The sequence below is a fragment of the Rousettus aegyptiacus genome, unplaced genomic scaffold (genome assembly GCF_014176215.1).
Source record: "Rousettus aegyptiacus isolate mRouAeg1 unplaced genomic scaffold, mRouAeg1.p scaffold_m13_p_14, whole genome shotgun sequence".
Classification (NCBI taxonomy): domain Eukaryota; kingdom Metazoa; phylum Chordata; class Mammalia; order Chiroptera; family Pteropodidae; genus Rousettus; species Rousettus aegyptiacus.
In genome coordinates, this window is record NW_023416289.1 from 46,496,559 (window position 1) to 46,509,563 (window position 13,005).

General features: G+C 59.3%; 1 protein-coding gene across 2 annotated transcripts; it reads right to left on the reverse strand.

Moving 5' to 3' along the window:
- Positions 1-1,949: 1,949 nt before the first annotated feature.
- Positions 1,950-12,743, reverse strand: SYT3 (synaptotagmin 3). Of its 2 annotated transcripts, none has more exons than XM_036232599.1 (10): positions 12,492-12,743; positions 10,835-11,000; positions 7,685-8,210; positions 6,295-6,676; positions 5,800-6,018; positions 3,651-3,771; positions 3,292-3,463; positions 3,062-3,194; positions 2,635-2,703; positions 1,950-2,455 (listed from the first exon to the last, which is right to left on the reverse strand). In XM_036232599.1, the coding sequence occupies exons 2-9, from the start codon at positions 10,983-10,985 to the stop codon at positions 2,638-2,640; spliced, it is 1,770 nt and encodes a 589-aa protein (XP_036088492.1). In that variant the 5' UTR covers positions 10,986-11,000; positions 12,492-12,743; the 3' UTR covers positions 1,950-2,455; positions 2,635-2,637. The 2 variants fall into 2 exon arrangements, with proteins under 2 accessions (XP_036088492.1, XP_015981096.2); XM_016125610.2 differs by having other exon boundaries at positions 10,835-11,005.
- Positions 12,744-13,005: the final 262 nt, after the last annotated feature.

Below are 13,005 nucleotides of genomic sequence, written 5' to 3' on the forward strand. Positions count from 1 at the left end.
GACAAACCCCCGCTGAAGATAGTGGCATCATCGAAGATTGTGAGGAGTCAATGAGCAGCCTACCCCCAAACAGGTAGGGTGTGACATTGACTTAAAGGATAAGTTTCTTTGGCATGATGGACTGTCTTCTTATGGGTATTTGCAGGATATTTCTTAGGTTAAAATTAACTTGCAATTCTGGTGGATGTTAATAGGCTTCCCTTTACTTTGCAATTGGTCTTGTGCCTTTGCAACATTGACATTTATTGGGATTTGAAAAGTGCTGCTTGCTCCTTGAGAAAAGAAAGGTAAATATACTCCCAGTTAGAGCGCAATAAAAAAAATCAATGTGAAAAGAGAAGGGCGGAGGGAGATCTGAGACAGAGGAACACAGAAGACAAGTTGGTGTGAAGGTGGGAGCAGAGATGGAGGGGCTGCATCCACAGGCTGAGGGCTGCCGGCCGCCGCCAGGTGCTGGGGAGGGGCGTGGCCCCATGCTTTCCCCAAGTCCCAGAACCAGCCCTGCTGATACCTTGACTTCAGACTTCTGGCCTCCAGAACTATGAGAGAATACATTTCTGTTGTTTTCAGCCCGCCAGTTTGTGGTCTTCTGCAGCAGCCCTAATAGACTAATACACTGGCCGTACCATTTTTCATGGTAGAATTCTTTCCAGTGGTGTGAATGGGCAAGTAGGTGTGAATTACCCACAAGTGGCCAAGGGTGGAACGTAGTGGACATCTACTTTCCCCTGGCCACTTCCATGTGATTCTGTCAGGGCTGTCAATCAAGGGATCTCTATGGTCTCTATTAAAAACTATTATGACTTTGGGAGATGAATTCATGGCTGGGCAAGAAGGGATGGGGTCTTGAGGGGGCTTGAGCCAATCCTGGGTGAGATGGGCAGGGGAGGAGGGTAGGGGGCCCAAGAGCAAGTTTGCCAACTGGACAGAGGATTGGCTGCAGGTGGCCATCCAAGACCTGAGTGCAACCAATCAGAATCTCTTTCTTAAGTGTGTGTGTGCGCGCATGCGTGCATGCGTGTATGAGAGAGAGAGAGAGAGAGAGAGAGAGGAGGAAGAGGAGGAGGAAAAGGGACGACAAGAGACCCCGATTCTATTTCCTCTAAAAGTACCTGCTCCGAGCATGATTATAGCAGGTCTTGTTAATTTCCTACCCAACGATCACCCTCCCCTCTCTGTGCTGCCTCACTGACAAAGCCCGCATCCCACGGAGACGAGAAGTGACAGGTGCGCACTTCCCCAGACTGCTCTTCAGCTTGAGGTGGCCGCGGAACCTACTTCTGTCATGAGAAGTAAGGAGAACTCTACTGGGGCGGGGGGAGATAAGCACGTAAAGGGAGGCCCCGGTCCCCATTTCCTGCTTCAGATGCCACCCAGGAGCAATGTAATGCACAGCGCTGGGGCGGGCAGTTCAGACCCCTGATGGGACAGCAGGCTAAGCCCCAGAGATGTCGACGCACTGCCTGGCGTTGCCGAGTGGCCAAGCTAACCCCGGGACTGTGTCTGAAAGATTTGTTATAGGAACAACAGAAATCTCTTATCACTTTGGCTCTTCCCACAGGAATTCTGTTTTATGCAGCTGAAGGCATCATAACAGATGCATCATTCTAAGCCTGGAGCCCCAAATAGCCATTTTCTTACCATCGCAAAGACTTGCCTGAGAATGAAGCTAATAAAGAGCGAACACCTGGATCCAGACACTCCTGAAGTCCTCCTGGAGGCTCAGACTCGCCCTGTACAGAGGTTTTTCAATTCTGCTTGTGGCTTACCGTAGTTTGGGTTGCATTCTGTGCCCTGTAATCACAGCGGTCCTGGACAGCATACTATTTACAAACGAAGGCTCAAAGAGATCAATTAAGTTGCCAGAGGTCATCCAGCCAGCGGAGGGAACCTCTGTCTGAGGCCAGAGCTGGGCTGCTCCGGCCGAGAGAGGACAGGAGTCCCAGGTCGAGTGAGACCCATGTGTGTGTTTATTCTGGTGTTGATAGCAGCAGCAGTGGGGGCGGGGGGGGGGCATCAGCCAGACGCGGGGTGCGGCGAACGGAAGGAGACACAGGTGTGTGTGTGTCTGGGGGAACACAGAGGATCGATCTGGTGACATTCACGGTAAGAACGAGGGTCAGGACACCAAGTTTTGAACAAACAGCAAAGAGACAGACAGACGGAGGGTTTTGGGGGCTCGGGTCCCCCAGACATGCACAGCCCCTGCCTGGAAGGGGAGCCCCAGGGAAGGAGAGACAGACGCGGTGGAGACTGGAGGCCCCCAACCCTGAAACAGGGAGCGAAGCCCACCTGCCTCCCACCCTGGCGCCCCTCAGGAGGAGAAGGCGGGCAAGCCCGGGGCCGCCCCGCACCACGCAGCTCGGACGTTATGGCTTCGAGGAGATGAATTCACAGTCCGGGCAGGAAACGAGGGTCCTGAGGGTGCCTGGTCCTATCCTGGCCCCTGCCAGACCTGTGGGACCAGGCAGGGTGATGTCAGTGAGGGCAGAGGGTGGCCGGTGGCCTGCTCAGCTCCATGACCACCTCAGGGGCCTAAAAGTCCTGGTTCCATGACCTCCCACCCGCCCACCCCAGGAGTCCCAGCACCAGCCCCTCCTCCCCCAGACGCCCCCTCACATCCAGGTTCCTCACCCCTCACTCTGAGTTCTCCTTCTCTGACAATCCTTTGCTGCCTTTTGTGAAACTGGTCAAAGTCTTTTCCTGAAGTGGGAAATCCAGAAGGTTGGGGAGTGGGGGGGGGCAGGCAAAACCATCACCCAGTCATTCATCGTGCTTTTGCCCCCTTGACTCTGAAGGGACGGGGCCGCAAATGGGGAAACCGAGGTCCAGAAAAGTCAACAGCAACGCAAAGAGTGAAGAGGCCACAGGCCGTGGGGAGCCTCGGTGCAGGGTCGGGGCGGGGGGCGCCAAGGCTCTGTCCTGGGGGCTTTGGGGAGCCACTGCAGGGCTGTGAGCAGAGAGGGATTCAAGCCCAGGTGTCTGACCCACAGCCCAGAAAGACGGTGCACACAGAGGGAAGGACGAGGGGTCAGGGGCGCAGGGCGAGGGGCGTGCTCACCTCCACCAGCTGGTGCCAGTGCTCCACCGGCTTGCGGGGGTTGGCCAGCATCTCCGCCCAGTGCTCACGGCCGTGGGGGTCGGCGGCGTCGGGGCCCACGCGGCACACGCCAATCACCTCGTTGTGCCCGATGCTGGCGGTGAGGGGTGCGTGGGCTGTGAGCGTCCGGGAAGGGACGCCCCCCCACACATACACTGACGCGCCCCCCCCCGGGGGGCAGCGCCCCTCACCAATCATAGTCTACCACCGCGATGCTGAGCCCCACATTCTCCACGCTCTCGGGGGCCACATCGAACACCAGCGCCTCGTTGTACGTGGGGTTCAGCGTGTTCTTCTTGATGGAGGTTTTCCGCTTCTTGAGCCGCCGCCCCTCGCTGATCAGAGAGGCCTTCACGTAGGGGTCTGGGGACAGGCGGCGAGCGCTGAATCCCGACTACTACGCCATCCTCCCTCAGACACTCCTCCCCTGGGGTTTCCGGCCTTTTCTGCCCAGCCCTCCGTCCTCAGACTGGGGAGTCTGGGCCCCAGTGGGGAGTCTAGGCCCCGGCATCCTCCGCCCTCAGACCCCGGCCAGCCCCTCAGGACCCACCCGAGAAGCCAGTGAGGTCCATCGCTTTGAGGTTTGAGGCTTTGATGATGGTCACGGTGAGACGCCCCGCCGTGGGGAGGTAGCAGAGTGAGAAGTTGAGCTCCCCAAGATCCGCCTTTTCCTGCAGTTGGGGAAAGGAGCTCAGCGATGCCCTTGTCCAGTCTCCCCATCTCTCCCTTTCCACCTTGAGGTTCCAGCTCTCCCCCCTTCCCCCGCTGACACCCAGGACTCAGGTCTCTGGTCTGCTTGACCATCTGACTCCGGGCCAGACAAGGTAGCGCCCCGGGCACAGCTGCCTGCCCCCATCAAAGCCTGTTTGTTCTGCAGGAAAGATGGAGAGTGGCATTGTGGGGGAGGGGAGGGGGGAAGTGGGGGGAGGGAGAAGCGGGAGAGGGACGAACAGAAGGACGCTAAGAAAGCCTGACACAGAGCCCAAAACACTGAGAAATGCCGCCAGGCAGACAGACCCACAGAGTCCTACAGGAAGAGAAACAGAGATCCAGAAAGATGGAGACCCCGAGAGCGTGAACGAGAGAGGCGGGAGCAGACACTGCAAAGCAGGGGGGCAGAGCCCGAAGACGCAGGACCAGCGAGCCAGGGAAAGGGGGAAAGAGACTGGCTGGATGTGGGGACACAGGGAAAGTGACAGAGACCCAGAGAGACAGAGGGACAGAGATCCAGAGACAGTGAGACAGAGGGTGAGAAGAGACACTCAGAGAAGTCGGTCTTAGGGAGGCAGGGGACACACCCAGCCACAGATGAGGCTACAGACACCTTGCCCCCTGTCCCACACTTACACACAGACACGGAGCAGTGGCCAGAGCTGGCCGGGACCCGCGGCCCACCCTGCCGGCCCTGCGGCCTCATCTGGGCCCCTGGCCTCCCAGCCACACCAACCTGGGCTTGGGTCCCCCTGGACTCCCCGCTAATTCCCCTCCAGGCCGGCCTCGGCCCAGGCTGCTCCGTCCTGTTGTCAAGCCTCAGCTAGGCTGTCACCTCCTCCCACAAGTTTCCAGAGCCCCTGCTGCCCTGAGCAGATGGTCCTCCTGTCCGCCACCATGCTGGCCCCTGATAGCAGGCTGTGTGCCAACCTAGCCCCAGAGCTGCTGAGGGCTGTCTGGGGTCCCCACGTCCTGATCCCGAACAGAAAAACCAGTTGTTGAAGGAATGAATGAACACATGGGTGAACCCAGATCCTGAGTGATAATGAGGGGGACAGAAAATGAGACATGACAGGGGCGTGAGACAAAGAGGGCCCTCAAGTGGGGCTCCCTCGGGTTACAGCAGTGAGTGGGGTTCGGTGGGATGGATGTGGACCCTGGGGACAGAGACTGTGGAACTAGGCATGTGGCTCTCAGGAGCTGGGCTCAGGGGATTGTAGGAAGAGCCGCAGTGCCCAGGGCAACCATGTCTGTGTGTGTACAGGGAAACTGAGGCTCAGAAAAAGGAAAGACCTTGAGCACGGCCATAAGGTAGGCAGTTGGCCTTCTCCTGACATGAGGACGGGGCTCCCCTGCTTCCCAACACACAGCTTCCCCAGATCAGAACGGGGAGGGCTGAGGAGCTGGGGGACTGAGGGTTGGGGGAGGAAGGGGTCAGGTCACCCAACGAGGCCCTGGGAGGGGGGCTGGGCATACAGAACAAGGTTCCAGAAGACGGGGGTCGTAAGAATAAGGGGGCTGTGGATGGGGAACCGGGTGGGTGTCTGAACTTTGGGGATCGGGGGGTCAGGATGTGAAGAAACAGGATTAGATCACATTAGAGAGTCTGGGGGTCTGGGGTTGGAAACATGCAACGTTCAGGGGTCAGGAAGCTGGGAGGGGACAGATGTCCTGGGGTGCTGGCGTGAGGTGTTGATGGAGCTGGTAGGTGTGTGCGTGTCCGTGACAGTTTTCTTGATCGTTACCATCGGTTGTCACCGGGGCTCAGAACCTGGGAAATGTGGGGACCAGGTGTGAGGCCGCTGTTTGTCACCTTGGGGGGCATGGCGGGCCCTCACATCATTCCCTGTTCTTGCTCGCACACTCACACTATTTTACAACACAACTTAATTTTGAAAGAAAACCCTGGGGTCAGGAAGTGAGAAGACTACGAAGTCAGAGGCCGAGGCAGTCACCCCGGGGGGGGGGCAGTCGGGGGGGGCACTGACCGAGCCTCCCTCCACGATGTCCCTCCACAGCGGGCGGTCAGGGGGCTGCTCAGCCAGCTCCAGCAGGTTGTCCAGCACCACCTGGCCGATGAGGTCGTGACGCGAGAAGCGGTCAAAGTCGTAGACGCTGAAGTGCAGCTTGCGCTGAGCCAGCTCGGCCAGGGGCACGGAGAACTGGAACGTCTCATTGAACACAGGGTTCAGGGTCTTCCTGTGCACCTGCAGGGGGGGGGGTGTGGAGACAGACACCATGCCACCAGCCCCTCCGCCTTCAGACCCCAGCTTCCCCCCACCCCAGGGGGACAGAAATCCTGGTCCCCAGCCTCCTCCAACCCCAGGATGTCCCAATACCCAGTCCCTGTTCCTTTGGCTCCATTACTCCCAGGCCCAAGCTACTTCCTTCCTGAGACCCCTCCAAAGCCTCTCCTCTCTCAGATCCAGGGGACCAGATCCCCCTCCTCCGTGGGACCCCATGTCCAGCCCACTGCCCCACACCTTGGTCTGAAATTTTTTCTTTCGATCAGGCAGCAGGTAGATCTTTACATAGGGATCCGAGAAGCCATTGGAGTCCTTGGCGGGCAAGTCCAAGGCCTGCAGGATCCGGACCACCAGCTGGTCCGAGCCATAGAGGTACCGCAGGGCGAAGCTGATGCGACCGCAGGGGGCCCCAGCACCTGCCTCTCTGGAGCCCCCGCCGCCCCGCCAGCCGCCCGGGCCAGCCCCTTGGTACAGCTCCGGCTTGATCTGCCCGATGAGCTTGGCCTTCTCCTCGCTGCCTGGCAGGGGCAAGGGTATGGCAGGCGGCCGCTCCTCACTGCCCGGGTCTGGCTGGGGGGTCAGCGTCTGCTGGGTGAGGGGCCGGGGCAGGGCTGGGTACCTGCAGGGGGGTGGAGAGATCGAGGTGGGGTGGGGGGGCTCCGACCTTTGCACCTGAAGACCTGGGAGACTCCTCCTTGCCTCTTCCCCAAACCCCACTCCAAGGGCCGTGCATTTCCACCTGTGCACTCTGAGCCCATTTCCTGTCCGTACCTGGGGCCTGTCCCCTTCTCTAAGCTCACTCCAGCCCAGACCTGGGTGGGTTCCAGAAGCCTGCTCTGGGACCTCAAGCTGGTGAACCCGAGTGACTTCTCTGTAGACCCCCTCAATCCTTATCTGCCCTTCTCCAGATCTGCCTCCTCTTTTTGTTAAAAAAAGAAAAGAAAAGAAAAAAGGAAAAGAAAAGAAAAGAAAAAAGAAAAGAAAATGACAGGCCAGTCTTCCTGATGAACGTAGACGCAAAAATTCTCAACAGAAAAATTAGCAAACTGGGTTGGACACTACACGGCGACTTATACACCGTGACCAGGTGGGATGCACCCCAGGGATGTGAGGACGGTTCGGTAGCTGCAGTCCCCTAAGCGGGGGCCAGGACGGCTGACTTAAGAACCCACCTTCCCCAGGCTGTGAGCGCCGGGAGGGCGGGGCCTGTCCCCACACACACCTCCGCGCTTCAGGCAGCGCTCAGCCCTAGGCGTTGGGGGGTGGAACTCAGCGAACACATGCAGAATGAGGGGTAGTTAATGCACACAAGCTCCGGGCCCCGCCCCCCCCCCCCCCGGTTCTGACCCCCCCACCCCGGACCCAGGGTCTAGCCGTCCCTCTCCCCAGCTTCCTGGCTCTGTGGTCCTGTCTCCAGCCTCCTCCTGTCCTCCAGGGATGCAGGACTCTTGGCCCCCAGCCTCTCCTCCTTCAGATTTGGGCATCTGGCTCCATCCCTCTCCCCAGCCCAGGAGCCTGGAGCCCTCGCCTCACCTCTGCCAGGCCTCAGGGGTGCCACGGACAGGAAACAGACACAGACGAAGAGCAGGAGTTAAGGGTGGACCCCCAGCCCAGCGGCCTGTCTCACCTGGTGGTAGGTGCCAAGCTCGTGACCTGGTGATGCGACTGGGCGCTGGGCAGACCGCCGGCCGCAGGCGGTAGCAGGAGCAGCCCGGAGCTGGCCCCACCCTCAGAGGGCAGCTCCGGAGACGTCTGGCTCGGCCTGACCCCGGCGGCCACCGCAGCGGCCGCAGCCTCTGGGTAGGAGTCCATGTCCAAGTACGACGGCTCAGGGGGCTCGGAGCCCCCAAGGCCGCCCGGCTCCAGCAGCTCGGCGAAGGGCGGGTGGTGGGTGGTGTGGGCGTGGTGGTGGGAGCCGCCGAGCAGAGGGTGGCCCCCCAGGCCAGCCCCCAGGTGGTGGCCCCCGCCACCCACCAGGCCCGCCAGCCCGACCCCAGGGGCCAGGTCCTTGCGCAGGGCCCCGCCGCTCACGGCGGAGACCCCCTTGTCCCTCCAGGGCACCCAGCACAGCTTCCAGGACACGAAGAGCGACACGCCCAGAAGCACGATGCCGCAGAACGTCACGATGACGGACAGCAGGCTCACGGAGATGTCTGCAGAGAGCAGGGTCAAGGTCGGGCTCCGGGCAGCCCCGAGTCCGTCCTCCCACCGCAGTCCCCAAAGGGCCACGTGCTAAGGAAACACTTAACAAAGCGTCATTCCCAGTGTCTGCCAGGCCTCGTCCTGCACCCTTTATGCACGTCACCCAGTGGCCACCGCCCGCCCTAACGAGGCACTTGTTTCTATGTCACCACGTTCAAGACGAGGACACGGAGTCGAGAGTAGCCAGAGGGCTTGTCCAAGGCCACACGGGGCATCGGTGACCGATCGGCGCCTTGAACCAATGGTCGGCCTTCAGATTTTTACTTTCCCAATCGCCGGCCCAAACTGCTTCTCTGTGAGGATCCACCCTGTGTCCCCCTAAACGCTCAGAGACGACCCAAGAAACAAGAGCTCGTGGCATAGGTAGGTAGATCAGGATTCAAGTCGCAGCCCGCCGTGTGACCTTGGGGAGGCGTCCTGGCCACTCTGAGCCTGACACTCCCCATTTGCCCAACAGGAGAAACTGGTCCTGCCTCTCGGGGTGTCTGGCTACAGAACACCTCAGTAGGTCCCAATCAGTGGTCGCTCAAAAGCGACCGTTTATTAGAATACTAATAAACGTGTTCCCCGCCCATGGAGCACCGTGGCCGGCAGGCTCTGAGTGCCTACTATGTGCCAGTGAGGCTTTCAGGGAAATACGACAGCCCAGTTCTTGAACCAAAAGGTCCTGGCCCATCCCGCCACCGGTACCAGGAGTGGGTTTTTTGTTGTTGTTGTTGTTGTTGTTTTCAGACAAGACCTTCAAGGAAATGTGAATTTGTCTGGGGCCCGACTCCTGGGTCTTGTTGAGGTAGAACAGAGAGGAAAGTCCCACTCCGTGAATTATGGGGCCGGGGAGCAGGTAACTAAGCCACTGGCAGCCAGGATGACCGAGTGGAATGGCTGTCCACTTCAGACACTCTGGGTGGCCAGGGGACAAATGTCTGCCAGCTTCGAATTACCCAGTGAGTCTACATAAGTCCGTGGCCCAAAGCGTCAACCCTTACCACACCGTGTAAGCTGGAGATGGTATACTCCGTTTAACGGATGAGGAAACTGAGGCTCAGAGAGAGGGCGAGAGACAGACAGACAGACAGAGAGACAGAGAGGCCCTGCAGGGCCCTGTGGCAGGCAGGGGTGGAACTCTGAGTTCCCTGCTCAGGATGCTCCTGTCTAAGTGACCAATGCCTCCTGCATTCCAGGGCCCATTAGGAACTAGAGCAAGGACTTCAAAACACCTGGCCTCAGAACTCTGGCCGGTTTCTCCGACCCGTCTGCTGGGCCTGGGGAGCCCCGGGCTTGATGAGGCTGCGGGGTGCAAGGTTTGCCTCACCCACAGAAGGGCCTGGCCCTGAGGGAAGCTCTAGGCCTTTGGGATGTCCCGGCTGAGTGTTTTTGTTCACCCGGGACCGCACCAGGTAGTCTGTGTGACAGGGTGGTTGATGGTGGCGCCTGCGGCTGCGTGGAAGGGCTGCAGGCCCAGGGCAGCCACGTGGGCAGTTAGCTGTGCTTCTGTGACCGGCGCTGTCACATGTCACAGTGGGGAAAATTGAGCCCTGGGTGCATGGCTTTATTAGGAGAAACCAGAAGCTTACGCCTAGCCTCTTCCAGGCCCTACCCGACGTGTCTGTTCCCTTCGCTGATTTTAGTCTCCATCTCGTTGCTGTAATAAGCTGTAACCATGAGCCTAGCAGCCTGAGTTCTGAACCTGGGCATGGTCACGGGGACCCCCCCCCTCAAACTGCAGTCAGGGTTAAGTTCCAGCTCTTCTGCCCATGGGCTGGGAGGCTTGGAGCGAGCAGAGGCAGCTCTCTGGGCCCCATGCCTCGCCCTGTCCCCTGGTCATCCTGCCTATGAGATGCCGGGCCCTGCCTCGGAGCTCGGCAGCGTGACCATCATCAACCTCCCAGCTTGTGCTTCTGCAGGTTCCTCCTCTGGCCAACGGCCCTCCTCTGCTACTCCCCAGCTGGATGACCTCAGGGAAAACACCGAGCCTCAGTTTCCTCCACTGAAAATGGAGACTACATGTACCATAAAGGGTCACCATGAGCCATTGATGAACTGGGCGAAGGACCTCGCATGCTGCCTGGTACACAGTTGGTGCATAATAAGTGCGCCCCGCCACTTACTGAATGACCACTGTGTGCCCAGCCTGTTCTAAGTGTTTCACGTGTGTTCTATTGTTTGACTCTCTCAGCTGTCCCACGAGGAGTCACAGGAAATTGAGGCACAGAAGAGTCACTGACCTAAACCCATCCAGCCAGTGGGATCTGAACCCAGACAAGTCACTCTGACTTACAGCCTGAGCTTTCGGGCACCGCATGGCACACACGAGACATGCGAAGGGGTCATGTGGCAGCAGCGTGTGGGGGGAGGTGGGGCCAAACCCAAAGGTCTGGGGCCAAACGGACCACATGGCTCCTCCTCTTTAGATCGGAGGTTTGAGGGAGCCGCAGCAGGCAGGATGGAGACAAGACTCTAACAGGGACCAGCTGGCTATCCAGGAAACAAAACACTGTGTGGCCTGCTCTGAATTGATGCAAATCTTGGCGGTGGCAGAGGTGGGGGGCTGGCCGGGACAGCTCAGGGTGCTGACCTGCATCTGGGCCCCGGGGATAGCCTCGGATCCGCAGGTCATTGAATTCCTGGCACCTGTCACTGGCGTCGGCATCTCGGACCCGTGCACAGAGGTCTGAGACCAGGATGAGTGCCCGCCGGCAGAGGTCATCTTCGTAGTCTCCTGACATGGTGGCCGCCAGGTCCTGTGCTTGGGAGGGGCCCGGCGAGGGTGCAGATAGGGAACCGGTCGGTCAGTCGCGGAGGAGAGAGTAGATAAAGGGTGGAAAGGGAAGGAGAGAAAAGGAAGGGAGGATAAGGGGATGGAGATTGGGGGGGGATGGACAAGGAAAGAGAAATTAAGGGTCGATGGAAAAGAGAACTGATACTAGGGGTGGACAGGCAAGAAGACAGACAAACAAGGGGACTAGAGGACAGAGAACAGGGACAAATGGACCAGGAGGAAGAGACTGGGAAGGCAAGTCAAGGGGCAGAGATGAAGGACACACAGATAAAGAGGTGAACAGACAAGGAGGCAAAGACCGGGAGTGCAGAGGTGCGGAACAGAATTTAGGGCTGGGCGGACCGGGCGAGTGCCATTCGCTGTGCATGCGTTCAGCAGATGTTCACTGAGCGCCAACTACACACCAGGCACTGTGCCAGCTGCTGCGGATCCAGCAGGGAATAAGCCCCACGCATCCCCGAACTTCCTGGTGTCACAATCCACCGAGAGATGAGAGTAAACAAATCAACAAATGCACACAAACAAGCAAGACACTTCTGAGACTTGAGAAGCGCTCTAAAGAGTAGCCTGAGGACGTGCCACTGAGGAACCGTGAGGTGGGGAGGGGGTGCTCTCTGAAACCCCCAAGGAGGAGGTGGAGCCGGCCACTGGGGCTGGAGTGGGCAGAAGCATTCAAAGCAGCGGGAACTACAGGAGCCACAGCTTCGGGTGGAAAAGGGCTTGGCGGGTCCAAGGGATGGAAAGAAGGCCGGACCGGAGTAGACAGGGAGAGGACTGCCAGAGGGACTGATGGCAGTGGAGAGATAAGAGGTGATTATGGGAGGCGCTGGCTGGGGAGGGATGGAGATGCAGGATGCAGAGATAGGGACCGAGCTGAGGGAGGGAGAGAAGAGGGGAGGGGAGGGGAGACAGAGATAATGAAAGGGCCGACTGCAGCTCAGGAGAGAGGGACAGATGAATAAACAGAAGTCAGGGACTGAGACGGGATGGACAGCCATAAAGAACGGGCTGGTGTGTAATTCACGGGAGTGTGAAATATGGGCAGACAGAGGGGCAGGGATGAGAGCCAGGAAAGAGCTTGGACAGAAATATCTTGGAGAGAAACACAGTGGACAGGAGAATCAATGGGTTGGCTCAAATAAAGGCGAGACGGACAGATAATGGCCAGAAATCACACATGGACAAAAGGATACAGGGGAGGGCTGGGCAGACAGACATGGGTCCAGAAGGCAGGCTGGATGGGGAGAGCATAAATGAGAGGGGCCCAGGAGAGAGGGCTGAGTGCGAGGAGAGGCGACCTGGTGACACATGGTCCGCAGCCAGACATCAGAGGCAGACTGGAAGGAGAGAGCAGGGGGAACTGGGGACAGCAGGACCAGGGCTCACAGATGGACAGGTGTCGTGGGGGTGCTGCGGAAGGCCAGGACTCCGAGACAGGCACGGTCTGACTCACCTGTGATTATCCCCGCCGCGTCCTGGGTGGCAGCCGAGGCGGCGGCTGGCGGCAGCCCATGGGGGCTGTGGGGTTGGATCAGGGGCTGCGGACTCGTCCTCACGCGCCAGGTGGTGAGAGGGGGTGTCGGATCTGGGGTCGTGGCCGCGAGAAAAAGCTTAGTCTGAGCCTCGCATCTTGTCCTACTCGGCCAGCTGCTCGACCCCAGGAGACCCGAGAAGAGGTCCCGCTACCTCCTCCCACCTCCGGGCCCCCAGCTCCCGGTGAGCCCCGGGACTACATTTCCCGGCAGGCCTTGCGCTCGCGCTGCCGCAGCTTTATAGCCCCGGCGCTGCGGGGGCTACTGGGAGTTGAAGTCCTGAATGCCTCTCCCGGCTGCAGAGAGGATGGGAATTTTTTTGGAGGTGGTGGTGGGGTGGGGGTTATGAGATGCCGGGGTCCCAGGGCGCTACAGGGGACCGGAATGAAGTCTGGAACCTCGAGAGGCTGCAGAGTCCTAAGTCCTTAGGGGGCC